The sequence below is a fragment of the Oncorhynchus keta genome, chromosome 1, assembly GCF_023373465.1.
Source record: "Oncorhynchus keta strain PuntledgeMale-10-30-2019 chromosome 1, Oket_V2, whole genome shotgun sequence".
Taxonomy (NCBI): domain Eukaryota; kingdom Metazoa; phylum Chordata; class Actinopteri; order Salmoniformes; family Salmonidae; genus Oncorhynchus; species Oncorhynchus keta.
Genome location: NC_068421.1, coordinates 50,405,582 through 50,420,963, shown reverse-complemented (window position 1 = coordinate 50,420,963; position 15,382 = coordinate 50,405,582). Strand labels below are relative to the sequence as shown.

General features: G+C 46.1%; 1 protein-coding gene across 3 annotated transcripts in view; it reads left to right on the top strand.

The window, feature by feature from the left end:
* LOC118387410 (lysine-specific demethylase 4B) overlaps window positions 1–15,382 on the top strand; it is an 89,095-nt gene that overhangs the window by 57,702 nt on the left and 16,011 nt on the right. For 2 of the 3 annotated variants that reach the window (XM_052526741.1, XM_052526748.1), the window contains exons 12-17: window positions 500–626; window positions 1,703–1,863; window positions 2,457–2,667; window positions 10,252–10,331; window positions 10,549–10,604; window positions 10,786–10,894. In XM_052526741.1, coding sequence (XP_052382701.1) covers window positions 500–626; window positions 1,703–1,863; window positions 2,457–2,667; window positions 10,252–10,331; window positions 10,549–10,604; window positions 10,786–10,894 — 744 coding nt within the window. The remainder of the gene's footprint in view (window positions 1–499; window positions 627–1,702; window positions 1,864–2,456; window positions 2,668–10,251; window positions 10,332–10,548; window positions 10,605–10,785; window positions 10,895–15,382) is intronic. The other variant, XM_052526746.1, reaches the window with a different exon arrangement.

Sequence of the window (15,382 nt, the reverse complement as noted above, 5' to 3'; positions counted from 1 at the left end):
ATGGTTTTTCGTGTATATTTTAATCATGTAGTAGACTTTCATGCAGAGCAACTTCTAATTCGGCCAGTCGTCTCTCACGTTAATTGACCAATCGGTCTGAGCATCTGCACACCTGGTGTCCAATCATTAGCGTGAAATGTTTTTGAACATTGCAGATAGAAATCTGTTGTATTAGAATGGTCCCACCTTTCCATTAGGCTTGATAGAGTATTGTGTTTGATTTAATCCAATGCATATCTATCTGCACAGCGTAGCCACTGGGCTAAACCAGTAGCTTATGAAAAGGCATGACTTAAAACTAGCTGACACTCAACCCCATTAGGTTCAGATTTGTCAGGTTAACGCAACAGATTCATTGTGGTTCGAGGTAAATCGGATGAGAAAAATCTAACAGGCTCAGTGTGGATATCAGGGTGTTGATTCAAGTGAAGTTTATTCCAATCCAGGACCTTACCCAATAACCTGTTGGTGACATTTGTTGTATGACCCCCCCCCCCAGTCATCGTCTTACTCCAAGCAGCTGAAGATGAGGATGGAGGTGAAAAAGAGTCGCCGGCACCCCCTCAGCAAGCCCCCCATGCGATCCCCACTCTCCATCGTCAAGCAGGAGACATCTAGTGACGAAGGTGGGTTCTGCGTGACCACGCCGTAGCACGGTCTTTATACTCCGTACAGTATCAATATAATACTGTGGCTTTGTCATGATAGCCTGTTCCCAGGTCTGTATGTGCTGTATACAGCCAACTGCTAGGGTTGTTATTATTTGACAAGATGATGCTAAAAACATGTAAATGGTAGAAGAAAAACGAAACAAAGTTTCGGGATAATGTATTCTGTACTGTTTCGGCCCTGCTACACTACAGCCAGCAGGCGTCCGGCATTGCCATCAGCAATTGAGGGAATGCTTCCTTTGAAATCAATCATGGTTGCTGTATTGTCCGTGTTGCGTCACGTCCAAGCTCAGGAGGTTCAATTATTGATGGCTGACACGAGCGTTTCAGCCTATCTCGTGAATTGAAATAATAAAGAATAAATAAAGGAATAAAGTAGATTTTTGGTCGGTTTCTGGAGGAGACAGAACGTCACATTGACACAACGCTGATGACGACACAGCGTGACATAGTGTAGTGTAGCGTAGCTGAAGTCTAAGACTCCTGTCTTTCCCTTCTTCCCCCACGACCTCTCTCCCCTATTCTTTTCTTTCATGACTGACATATATTGATCCCGGGATCATGACTCCGAATTAACTGCTTTCAAAGTGACTTTGAGCTGCCTGGCGATAGACGGGGAGAGAGGCAGAGGGAGAGAGGCAGAGGGAGAGAGGCAGAGGGAGAGAGGCAGAGGGAGAGAGGCAGAGGGGAGAGAGAGGGGGAGAGGGAGAGAGAGGCAGAGGGAGAGAGAGGCAGAGGGAGAGAGAGGCAGAGGGAGAGAGAGGCAGAGGCAGAGAGAGAGGCAGAGGGAGAGAGAGAGGCAGAGGGAGAGAGAGAGGCAGAGGGAGAGAGAGAGGCAGAGGCGGAGAGAGAGGCAGAGGCGAAGGGTTTGTATTCTCCTCTCTGGTCAGGTCTAAACACAGTATTGCGGATTGTTTTGGGCCTTGTGTTACATGCATTGCAGGCCGGACAGAGCATACATGCGTGCTTGTTCTGTGTTCATCCAGACCCACTGATCTGACTTGTCTTTTTTCTCCTTTCTCCCTAAGCAGAACTTTTCTCCCCCTGGCCACTGGATGGCGACGTGAAGAAAGCAGGCCACTTGTGGCAGAACCGCACGCCCAACTTCCTGGCCGAGAAGGGTTTCAACGCGGCCGTGGCCACCCTGGAACCCTACTGTGCCGTATGCACTCTGTTCTGTCCGTACACACAGGTAGGGCACACAACATAGACTAAAATAGAACAATGTATATGCTGTCATGGATCGCAACGGCACAAACACTGTCAACATCGCAATCAGGCAACAGCTGTCTTTGACAACTACGGGCTATGTCAAAGAAAGTCAACCGTTTGCTCTGTCGTTTTGATTGCAAGTTTAGGAAAGAAACATTTGTTGACGCACGCCCCAAAAAGATATGTAGGGTTGCATACTAACGGAGGTGAACTGTGTACAAGGAAAGGAGGCTGCACACTTTAAATATGCTCCCAGGAATTTAATGGGTACACCTAATCAATCTTTTGGCACGGAGTGCCTTCTTCAGGGTTGCAAACAGAGCGAAAATGATGGTGCCTTCATGTGGAAACCTTTAAGAAATAATAATCATTTGCACAATGAACCTTTGGGCACCATGATGTTCAAATAAATATATTATGTTTATTATAATATTTTTGCATTTAAGGTTCCATTTTGGTTTTATTACTCTTTTTCAACAGTGTACGGGGTCTCCATCTCTTTCAAGGTCTGAACTCCACCCGGTAAACCCAACTATATTCTATAACGTCCTTCCCTGTTTCATTCAACTCCAGAAGGACTCCTCCTACCCGACCGACAGTCCCGGTGCCCCCAACCACCACAGCGTATCCCGCTGCGGCAGCCGTACCCATCCGCTGGTCCCCGAGATGTGTTTCAGCGCCGGGGCAGGCAACACCGAGCCGCCGCCCTCCAACTCTCACACGGGTGACGACGGCACCAGCCCGCTGCTCTCCTGCTCCTCCTGCAGCCTGCAGGTCCACTCCAGTGAGTAGACAGACGGATTGACCGTGGCGGACAGACAGACAGACAGACAGACAGACAGACAGACAGACAGACAGACAGACAGACAGACAGACAGGAGGACAGGTGTCAGACAGGCGCAGACAAACTCACACAGTGTTTCTATCGATCCAGTCAACATGTGGCAGTCAAAATCAAGTTTTTTTTCTCTAACGTTCAATACCAACCAGATAAAACACCAAGTTTACAAAAGTCCATTACTAGCCAGACAAAACGCTTAATACATTTAAAACTTCAGTACCAATCGGCCAAACTCTCACCAAGCCCACGCCAACAAAGCTGGTGTATATTCTGGTAAGTCCATGCCAGTCGGTCCGTACCAACCAGTCAAAACCAGTCATTTAATACCATTACCAACCTGGTCCGTACCAGGCAACCAGCCAGTCGATACCAGTCATTCAACTCCCCCGCCATGTTTACTTTAGACTGTAATTACTGTGTCTGTTCTCCCAAGTCTTGTATTTATTCAGCCAACTAATGGTCCGTAATATTGCACGCCGTATTAATTTAAATTCCCATTACATATTTGCTCCCCCTCGGGCCCGAAGCAAGGATTTTTTTCTCTCCGCGAGGATCAAAATGCCAATCAAATTGTTCTAGTTAATTTACTGCAACTCAGCCTGAACTGACTGGGATTGCTGTGCCAGTGTGCCCCCCCTAAAACTGTCCCCCTGCAGAAAAAGAGGTAAATAAAATAGTTTGGTGTCATTTTTTTACTCGGCCAGTCTAAGCTGCGTAGCCAATTAAGCTTGCCTCTGTATGGTAAGGTGGCAGGGAGCGGTTAGCGTGCAACACATGGGGAGCGGTTAGCCTGCGCACACGCAATGTTAGCCAGGTGACCCTACTCTGATTAGAGGACTTGGGAGAGGAGAAAAATATCAAGCTCTCCTCTCCGGCCTGCCCCCCGTAGTCGTAGTACTATCAAAGATGGTGAATAAATGAAGATAGTTGAGTCAGGCCTTAGCATTGGACTTTTTTCAGTTCATGGCCACTTAAGGGGGTGGCTCTCCCATAGACACCAATGCGATAGCAGCTGGGTCTGGTCTACTTAGTGCAATTGAACCAGAAAGAACCAGAAAAAAACTGTGACTGGTATGTCTCGCTTTTTCTTCCATCTCTGGTACTATTTTTCTTCCTTGAGCCAGATGGCAGCTCTCAAAGTAGCCACCCTTTTGCCTTGATGACAGCTTTGCGCACTCTTGGCATTCTCTCAACCAGCTACAACTGGAATGCTTTTTCAACAGTCTTGAAGGAGTTTCCACATATGCTGAGCACTTGTTTCCTTCACCCTGAGGCCAGGTCATCTGATGAAGCATTCCATCATTTTCGTTCTTTGGCAAATAGCCATTACACCGGCTGGAGGTGTGTTGGGTCATTGTCCTGTTGAAAAACAAATGATTGTCTCACTAAGCGCAAACCAGATGGGATGGCGTATCGCTGCAGAATGCATGCCATGATGCATGATGTGATAAGTTTGTTCACCAACGACAACAAGGCATGTTAAATGAATGGTGGTCTGGTAGTCAGACCTAACTTGATGACTGGAGATCTGCAATGAGCTCATATAGGCCGAGTTCAGGTGGTTCATATTCCAAATGGCCTACAGGAAGCTGGACTACTACATTGAATTATTCCCAACATTTTCTCCCCAAACAAAGTTATTAAGAAGCCAGTTTACATTTTCGCTAGCCTATCCACATAAAGACACCTATTAATTACAATTATCATTAGACCTAAAGTTAACCCGAGACCTGTTTTAGTGTCATTGAGAACCGCCTCAATTTCATTCAGGGTCAAGCACAAGCCTTCTGTGTTGGCTACATTGTTTAATATAAACAAAGTGGCGCAGCGGTCTAAGGCACTGCATCTCAGTGCTAGAGGCGTCACTACAGACCCTGGTTCGAGGCTTTTTGGCACAGCCTCGTCCGCGTTTGGGTTTTAGCCGGGGTAGGCAGTCATTGTCAATAAGAATTTGTTCTTAACTGACTTGCCGAGTTAAATAAAACATTTATATAAACATTTTATTCAACCTTTATTTAACTAGGCAAGTCAGTTAAGAACAAATTCTTATTTATATATAATTTTAAAACTCTAGGTTTCAGGAAAAGGCAGTTACAGGTTTTCCTGAGGGGAAGTTGACTGACACCCTCCGGACCTCCCCCCTACCCAATTTTAGGCCTACATCAGCACCACCTTGTCAGAAAATCCCAGGGAGAGCCCTGATTTGTACATTTGAACCACAGGAGGTTGGTGGCACCTTAATTGGTAAGACGGGCTCTTGACAATAGATATAGTGGAATGGTATCAAATACATCTAACGTGGTTGATACTATTGCATCTTCCCCATTCCAGCCATTATTATGATCCGTCCTCCCCTCAGCAGCCTCCTGTGATTTTAAACATGATTTCTAGTTAGCGACTGAAGAGCAGCCAATTACCAAGTACCCATACTAGTCTATGACCCCCCATTTCTACAGAGGCAGTCTTCAACATCGTTATAAGGTACTGTGCTGATTCTCCACCCACTGAAAAATCTAATCTTCTTATTTGACATGTTGAACATGGGCAACTGTCTTTGTTGGCTTACTGCCATCTAATTACTCCAAATTGGATTATTCCCCAGCTTTGGTTAGAATGAGATCGTAATTACAGTACGTTCTTACCACACGCACGCACCTCCCCAGCAGCTGTCTGTCCGGATCTGGCCGGCCCTACGCCGGGGCTGCGTTCGGCCCTCGCCAGCTGCTGAGGTCAGGAACGGACATCCTGTAGAGGCCAACTCACCCAGGCCTTCAACACCAAAATCAAATCAAAGTGGATTTGTCACGTGCGCCGAACACAACAGGTGTAGTCGACCCTACAGTGTAATGCTTACTTACAGGCTCTAACCAATAGTGCAAAAAAGGTGTTAGGTGAACAATAGGTGAGTAAAGAAATAAAAACAACAGTGAAAAGACAGGCTATATACAGTAGCGAGGCTATAAAAGTAGCAGACACCAGGTAGTCTGGCTGGTCGAGGTAGTATGTACCACACACACACACACACTTTTATATCCTAGGTCCATCGAGCACCTATAGAGGAGGCAAGTAAGACAGGGCCTTGACTGGGTTAAAGCAGCCATCGGCGGGCCTATAGCACAACAATGAGCCGGCTTCGGGTCTCAAATCAAATCACGTTTATTTGTCACGTGCGCCGAATACAACAGGTGTTGTATTACAGTGAAATGCTGACTTACAGGCTCTAACCAATGGTGCGGGGGAAAAAAGGTGTGTGTGTGTGTGTGTGTGTGTGTGTGTGTGTGTGTGTGTGTGTGTGTGTGTGTGTGTGTGTGTGTGTGTGTGTGTGTGTGTGTGTGTGTGTGTGTGTGTGTGTGTGTGTAAGGGAAAAAACAACAGTAAAAAGACATTTGGAAAAAAGAGGAGCAAGGCTTTATACAGACACCTGTCAGTCAGGCTTATTGAGGTAGTATGTACATGTAGGTATCGTTAAAGTGACTATGCATATATGATGACCAGAGAGTAGCAGAAGTGTAAAAAGAGGGGTTGGCGGGTGGTGGGACACAATGCAGATAACCCGGTTAGCCAATGTGCGGGAGCACTGGTTGGTCGGGCCAATTGAGGTAGTATGTGTAGTATAGTTAAAGTGACTATGCATATAAGAAAAACAGAGAGTAGCAGCAGCGTAAAAGAGTGGTTGGGGTTGGGGGGGCGCACAATGCAAATAGTCCGGGTAACCATTTGGTTAACTGTTCAGGAGTCGTATGGCTTGGGGGTAAAAACTGTTGAGAAGCCTTTTTGTCCTAGACTTGGCACTCCGGTACCGCTTACCATGCGGTAGTAGAGAGAACAGTCTGTGGCTGGGGTTTTTGACAATTTTTAAGGCCTTCCTCTGACACCGCCTGGTGTAGAGGTCCTGGATGGCAGGCAGCTTTGCCCCAGTGATGTACTGGGCCATACACACTACCCTCTGAAGTGCCTTGTGGTCGGAGGCCGAGCAACTACCGTACCAGGCAGTGATGCAACCAGTGCTCTCGATGTTGCAGCTGTAGAACCTTTTGAGGATCTCAGGACCCATGCCAAATCTTTTTAGTTTCCTGAGGAGGAATAGACTTTGTCGTGCCCTCTTCACGACTGTCTTGGTGTGTTTGGACCAATCTAGTTTGTTGTTGATGTGGACACCAAGGAATTTGAAGCTCTCAACCTGCTCCACTACAGCCCCGTCGATGAGAATGGGGGCGTGCTCAGTGCTCCTTTTCCTGTAGTCCACAATCATCTCCTTGGTGAGGGATAGGTTGTTATTCTGGCACCACCCGGCCAGGTCTCTGACCTCCTCCCTATAGGCTGTCTCGTCGTTGTCGGTGATCAGGAACTGTTGTGTCATCAGCAAACTTAGGGATGGTGTTGGAGTCGTGCCTGGCCATGCAGTCGTGGGTGAACAGGTAGTACAGGAGGGGACTGAGCACACACCCCCGGGGATCTCCAGTGTTGAGGATCAGCGTGGCAGATGTGTTGCTACCTACCCTCACCACCTGGGGGTGGCCTGTCAGGAAGTCCAGGATCCAGTTGCAGAGGGAGGTGTTTAGTCCCAGGATCCTTAGCTTGGTGATGAGCTTTGAGGGTACTATGGCGTTGAAAGCTGAGCTGTAGTCAATGAACAGCATTCTCACATAGGTGTTCCTTTTGTCCAGGTGGGAAAGGGCAGTGTGGAGTGCAATAGAGATTGCATCATCTGTGGATCTGTTTGGGCGGTATGCTAATTAGAGTGGGTCTAGGGTTTCTAGGATAATGGTGTTGATGTGAGCCATTACCAGCCTTTCAAAGCACTTCAAGGCTACGGACGTGAGTGCTACGTGTAGTCATTTAGGCATATTGACTTTGTGTTCTTGGGCACAGTGACTATGGAGGTCTGCTTGAAGCATGTTGGTATTACAGACTCAATCATTGACATGTTGAAAATGCCAGTGAAGACACCTGCCAGTTGGTCAGCACATGCCCGGTGCACACGTCCTGGTAATCCATCTGGCCCCACAGCCTTGTGTATGTTGACCTGTTTATAGGTCTTACTCACATCGACTTCGGAGAGCGTGATCACACAGTCGTCTGGAACAGCTGATGCTCTCATGCATGCCTCAGTGTTGCTTGCCTCGAATCCAGCATAGAAGTGATTTAGCTCGGCTGGTAGGCTCGTGTCACTGGGCAGCTCGCGGCTGTGCTTCCCTTTGTAGTCTGTAATAGTTTGCAAGCCCTGCCACATCCAACGAGCGTCGGAACCGGTGTAGTATGATTCAATCTTAGCCTTGTATTGACGCTTTGCCTGTTTGATGGTTCGTCGCAGGGCATAGCGGGATTTCTTGTAAGCTTCCGGCTTGTAAGCAGGAATCAGGAGGATAGAGTTGTGGTCGGATTTACCAAATGGAGGGCGAGGCAGAGCTTTGTATGCGTCTCTGTGTGTGGAGTACAGGTGATCAAGGTGATCTTTTTTTCCCTCTGGTTGCACATTTAACATGTTGATAGAGATTAGGTAGAACTGATTTAAGTTTCACTGCATTAAAGTCTCCGGCCACTAGGAGCGCCGCCTCTGGGTGAGTGGTTTCCTGTTTGCTTATTTCCTTATACAGCTGACTGAGTGCGGTCTTAGTGCCAGCATCTGTCTGTGGTGGTAAATAAACAGCCACAAAAAGTATAGCTGAGAAATCTATAGGCAAGTAGTGTGGCCTGCAATTTATCACAATATACTCTACTTCAGGCGAGCAAAATCTAGAGACTTCCTTAGATTTCGTGCACCAGCTGTTGTTTACAAATATGCACAGTCCGCCCCCACCTCGCTTTACCAGAGTGTGCTGTTTTATCCTGCCGGTGCAGAGTGTATCCCGCTAGCTGAATATCCATGTCGTCATTCAGCCACGATTCTGTGACGCATCGGATATAACAGCTTTTGATGTCCCGTTGGTCGGATATTCGTGATCTTACCTCGCCTAGTTTATTGTCCAATGATTGCACGTTGGTGAGTAATATTGACGGTAACAGCAGCTTTCCTAGTTGTCTTCTGCGGGTCCGGATGAGGGCTGTGTCCCAAATGGCACCCTATTCCCTACACCGTAGAGCACTATGTAGGGAATAGGGTGTCATTAAGGACGCCACCTCTTTTTAAAAATTATATATATATAAAAAATAATATATATAATTCCATTCCATATACAAACAAACAGCAACTTACAGATGCACAGAAACAATGGCGACATCTCATCTGCCCCGACCTGCCTGCTCACACCCCCATCCTTAGTGCCTGCATTATTGTTTAACACTTGGCCTTAAATTGTATCGATTTGTTTTTCTAGACTCGCCCATGCTATTTCAATAATAAATCATCAACCTTTTCCATTGTGTTAATGATGGTGGATTAATTGACTTGGATTGATTCAGTTTTCAGGTTATGTTTTTTCAAGATGAGTGACGAGAAGAGACTCATCCAGCCCATTGTGTATCTCACTACGCCCCCATATGCCATGTCTTGAAATACACAGCCTCTCTTTCTGAAGACAACACTCCAGAAAGTTCTGTCTCTCTTTATTTACCAACAAACCCACTTTCCCCACCACTTGTTATTTTTTTCACGGAGATGCCGAGAGTTCAATTTTAAGGGGCATACGGCATCTGTCAAAGTGCAACATCTGTCAAAGTGCAGCGCCACGAAATGGCAGAGAGCTTGTTATCAGCGCTGTGTGTGTGTGTGTGCGTGTGCGTGTGCGTGTGTGTGTGTGTGTGCGTGCGTTTTTCTGCTTGCTTAGCTGGGTTTTTACTACACTTCAGTTCAGCTTCGGCCTAGATGATTGTTCTCAACTCTGTTGTTTTCTAAGTTTCAGTGAATTGATAGTCCTATGTTTTATTGTGGATGAGATCCCACTTAAAGGCATGCATTTAGGCCACATTTAAACACAATTGGTTCCTTAGTGAAGGACACACACACACTGCCCCCCCCACAAACACACACACACACACAACCACACCAAGTGGGCCTCCTGGGTTCTTATTAGCACTAAAGCGGAGCTCCCACCCCAGACAGGGAAGTTCATTATCCCATCCAGGAGAGAGGAGCACTGAGCTAGCGAGACACTGGACAGGCAGCAGCAACGGTGTTGTTGAGAAGAAGAAATGAAGCGGGGAGACATCCTGTCAAAAACAAACACGCCCCCCCCCACACACACACACACTCTTGTCTTCTCGTCCTGGGTCATTGCTCGTAGCTGATCTACATGCACGCGAGTTCAAATGCACAAACGACAACAACAACGACAACTAAAATATTTTGCCGCCCAATAAGCGACGACTGCAGAACTACGTGTTGATGTGGGGATTTGTAAAAAGAGAGGAGGAGAAGGTTGTGCTTTGATTAACAGAATCCTTTTCATGGCTCAGTAGGTTCAGTACCAATAAATGTGAATGGCAGGCCAGAAGATTCAGTTAATGTTGACTTGTTTCTTTTCTCTCTCTGTCTCTGTCTCTCTCTCTGTCTCTGTCTCTCTCTCTCTCTCTTTCTTACCCCCCCAGGTTGTTATGGTGTTAGGCCGGACACGGTACACAATGGGGCCTGGATGTGTTTGAGATGCACAGCGCTCGCCTGGACAGCGGTGAGTCCTCAATCAAATCAACACAAAACCGCATTATTCCTTCACTGTGTAACAACTTCATGTGGACTCAGACCGCCGGGCTTCTTAATTGACCGTATTTATCCCATTTGGAAACGTATTTTATATGCAGGGATGTTGATACGACTGAACAACACCCCTCACTTCCCCTCTGTGCCCACTGCCTACCCACATCCTAACCCTTCATGTGTTCTCACAGGACTGCTGTCTGTGTAACTTACGGGGAGGCGCTTTGAAGATGACCACGGACAACCGGTCAGTGTCCCCTTCCCTAACTTCTGCACGGCACTGGCCGTCCCCTATGTTACTGTAACATGGCATGGCTTGTGATAAGTTGTACTCTGTGTGTTGTGAACAGTTGGGGGCTCGCGTCATATGTGTCCCCCCACACACACACACACACACACGTGTCATATCTCCTCTCTTCTCCCTCCAGGTGGGTCCATGTGATCTGTGCCATCGCTGTGGCCGAGGCCCGCTTCGTCAACGCCGTCGAGAGGGAGCCGGTGGACATCAGCGCCATCCCAGAGAACAGGAAGAGTCTGGTGAGTGGAGGGAGGGAGCCCAAGAGTCATGCTCAATTGGCACCAAATTGCCTGAAACAGGGAAGGGGACTAACTGAACTTGTCCAATGAGTGGCCCTGACAGTGTGCCCTAAAGTACATGACTCTGGTCCTAGATGGCCGATGTGTAAAATGCACTGCATTTTCGTCAGATGCTTAAACTTGATCTCCTTTGAATTGGGGGGAGCCTTCTCAAAATTAGACTGGAGTATTCTAGAATTACGCTCCTCCCATCCTGCTCCTCAACTGCTGCGACTGCTCTGTCGCTACCAGGGCCCATATCCGCAAAGCATCTTAGGGTAGGAGTGCTGATCTCGGATCAGTTTTGCCGTAAATTATATGGACGGATCCTAGGTCAGCACAACTACTCTGAGATGCTTTGTGGGTACGGGCCCTGGTCTCTCAACTATTCTCTCACAAACTACCTCACGTCTCCCGCTCTCATGTCGTTTTCTCTCCCCATCACTCCTCTTCTCTCCCCATCACTCCATCATCTCTGTCAGTCCTTGGTCTTTTTCATTCTTTCTTTCTCTCTCTCTCCGTTCCTTTTTTCTCTCTTCTCTTTCTCTCTTCTCCTCTCTCTCTCTCTCTCTCTCTCTCTCTCTCTCTCTCTCTCTCTCTCTGTGTGTTCCTTTTTCTCTCTCACCAACTCCCTTCACACTCCACTGTCTCCCGTTCTCTCTTTTGCTCTTGCCACTCTGTTTCCTACCATCCGTCACTCCCTCTCTCCTCCTCCCGGATGGATGGATGGTGTATTAGTGAGCCGAGGAGGACGGTGGCAGAGTTAAATAATAGATGCACGGAAATGAATGGCTGAATAATCAGGTGTCATTTCTCTGTGCGCTAAATGAACTGCGTTGATCCCGCGGGCAAGAGGCAATTTCCCAATGCTGCCGCGCCTTTGAACACACGGCTCCCTTCTCTCCCTTTATCTCCCTCTCTCCATCCCTCGCTTGATCCCTCCCTCGCTTGATCCCTCCCTCCCTTCATCCGAAGTGACTTCAGTCGCACAGCCTCCGCAGTGGCATTGTCACAAATCTACAAATATAATGTCCCCCCCGAATAATCTATCAAAAGAAGTGAAGATCGTCTTTTGAATAATTTACATCCGAGCACTGTTTCCTCCACCTTTTTTTTGAAAAGGGCTGTTAAAAAGCTGCCGCGCCCTCCTAATGATTTGGATGACTGGGCTTATCTCTATTGTAGAGGAATGGTGTGATCTAATTAATTTGGGGCACCACATGTTATTAGTCCACAAGAAACTGTAATTGTCATCTCATTTGGAAGGTCATTAAGTTCTCAAATGACAAGCTAAATCCATTCCTCAGAGGCCAGTGGATACTTTTATAGACAAAAGACTTATTCTAGGAGCATCGAGATAAGAGTTTACAGGACGAATGAATGGTGGCGATTTCACTGGCAAACTACTCTCTGCGGTACAGAATTAGAATCCAAAAAGCAGAAAGGGAAAAGAATAAGGGGGAGAAGGTTGTAGAGCATTTGATCAAATGGACAAAGGCAAGATAACTGTTTGAAAGTAGTCCAAATGAAGTGAGCCAGGTAATCCTATGAGAATGACAGCCTTAATGAAGGCAGAGACAGATTTACACCCTCGGTCAAATCAAGGAAGTCACAAGTGACCTGGATACTGCACTTCAGACAAAATGGATTGTTATTGTGGTGCGCAAAGAATGGAGTCTCAACTTTCGGGAACACAGATTCACCGCATGTCCATCAGTCAAACAACAAATGTGCAAAAGTAGCCCAATTAGCGGGATGGATCTCACCATCTTCTTGTCCCCGCAGTGCTCAAGTTTATAATGGCTGTCAGTGAAAACCCACACAGCACTGTGAAGCTGAGAATGTGACCCCTGAAGTTGTGTACAGCACGTTACTGTACACCCACTGCGTTCCAATTTAGGTGCTTATCAATGACAAACTCTGCCATTTTTAACCCTGTATACGGGATTACGAGGGCTACCCAAAACCCTCAAATCTGTGAGCTAACTTGGAACAAATAAAATAGTACAGTCAAATTTAACTTGGTAAAGTCAGAAGCACTAATAAGAATTGTATAGAAAATACAATTTTTTTCAAATGGAGAAAGTTTATTTTGCATAGTGCAAAAAATATGCATCTCACGTGTAAGCATTTATTTTCTCAAATCTAGTGATAATTGGTAACGGTTATATTAGACTCAATTTGGAGAGTTAAAAGACAGCAGCAACAGATCCTCTTTATTGATACCAATTCAAAGGCCAGGATTGTGGGGGTAAAAATCATGTTTATGCAACCTAATAATCATCCTTAGAATACTTCCAGAACCAACTTAATTTTGAATTTAAATTTGAGAATCTACAATAGAAATTGGCCTTCTCCTATTCTTCATTGAGCCCTGGTTTTGGGACAAATGGGATGAGTTCAAATCAGGTGCCAATCCTTTGGAATCCCCCCCTCAAGCTGTTTGATTGATTTGATCTGCTAGTTAAAGAAACACACACACACACACACACACACACACACACACACACACACACACATGACAGGGATATCATTAAAAAAAGTTTCCATTGTGGTCTTCATTGATGGAGTTTGAAAAGTCTCTCTAGTAGTCCGTTCCGGATGATGGAAAGGGAGTTGATGCAGTGGGTTGGAAATGCAGTATAGCATGTGAGTGGACGGGGCATCAATGGTACAGCCGGGGAGAAACAAAGACGGTCAGACAAAACTGGCCCGGAGCTCTTCGTCAGTGTACCGCAACCTGCTTCCCCGACGTTCAGTTCCTCCACATGAGCGGCTCCTCCACAGGTATTAGTGCTCTATTGCCGAACAATGTGGCACCCACTTGGGTGACGCCACGGCTGCTGAAAAAGTGCTCAAGAGCCACCACACATGGACAGTGTTTAGGAACAGTCCCCTTACCCTCTCGGACATCCCCAGACACTGCATGCGGTTGTGATGCCCGGCAGATGAAACAAAAGCTACCAATCTTTCTCAAAAAAAGTGACATAAAAACACTTGAAAATAACAAAATGTGTACAATATTTACAGAGCTCTCTGCCTAGGCCACCATGGCAACCAGCGTTAACCTAGCGCAAACCCTTAAAGAACTCCTCGGTAAACCTTGGTTTTCTATTTGGAGTTGAGTGAGACATGTTGAATGCGTGGATTCATTCATTAGTGCAGAGACTAGTGAGCACTTTTAGGCTCCGTAGCTACAAAGAAACATTCCACAATATTTGTTTATTTTACAAGGGACCACGTACAATTAAAAGGTACAGTTGACATCGGAAGTTTACATACACTTAGGTTGGAGTCATTGAAACTCGTTTTTCAACCACTCCACAAATGTCTTGTTAACAAACTATAGTTTTGGCAAGTTGGTTAGGACATCGACTGTGCATGACACAAGTACATTTTCCAACAATTGTTTACAGATTATTTCACTTATAATTCACCTTATCATAATTCCAGTGGGTCAGAAGTTTACATTCACTAAGTTGACTGTGCCTTTAAACAGCTTGGAAAATTCCAGAAAATTATGTTATGGCTTTAGAAGCTTCTGATAGGCTAATTGACAACATTTGAATCAATTGGAGGTGTACCTGTGGATGTATTTCAAGGCCTACCTTCAAACTCAGTACCTATTTGCTTGACATCATGGGAAAATCAAAAGAAATCAGCCAAAAAAAACTGTAGACAAGTCTGGTTCATCCTTGGGAGCAATTTCCAAACGCCTGAAGATACCACGTTCATCTGTATAAACAATAGTACACAAGTATAAACACCATGGGACCACGCAGCCATCATACCGCTCAGGAAGGAGACGTGTTCTGTCTCCTAGAGATGAACGTACTTTGATGCGCAAAGTGGCAATCAATCCCAGAACAGCAGCAAAGGACCTTGTGAAGATGCTGGAGGAAACAGGTACAAAATAATCTATATCCACAGTAAAACGAGTCCTATATCAACATAACCTGAAAGGCCGCTCAGTAAGGAAGAAGCCACTGCTCCAAATCCGCCATAAAAAAAAGCCAGACTACAGTTTGCAACTCACATGAGGGCAAAGATCATACTTTTTGGAGAAATGTCCTCTGGTCTGATGAAACAAAAATATAACTGTTTGGCCATAATGACCATCGTTATTTTTGGAGAAAAAAGGGGGAGGCTTGCAAGCCGAAGAACACCATCTCACCCGTGAAGCACGGGGGTGGCAGCATCATGTAGTGGGGGTGCTTTGCTGCAGGAGTGACTGGTGCACTTTATAAAATAGATGGCATCATGAGAAGGACAATTATGTGGATATATTGAAGCAAAATCTCAAGACATCAGTCAGGAAGTTGAAACTTGGTCGCAAATGGGTCTTCCAAATGGACAATGGCCCCAAGCATACTTCCAAAGTTCTGGCAAAAAAAGTATTGGAGTGGCCGTCACAAAGCCCAGACCTCAATCCTATAGAACATTTGTGGG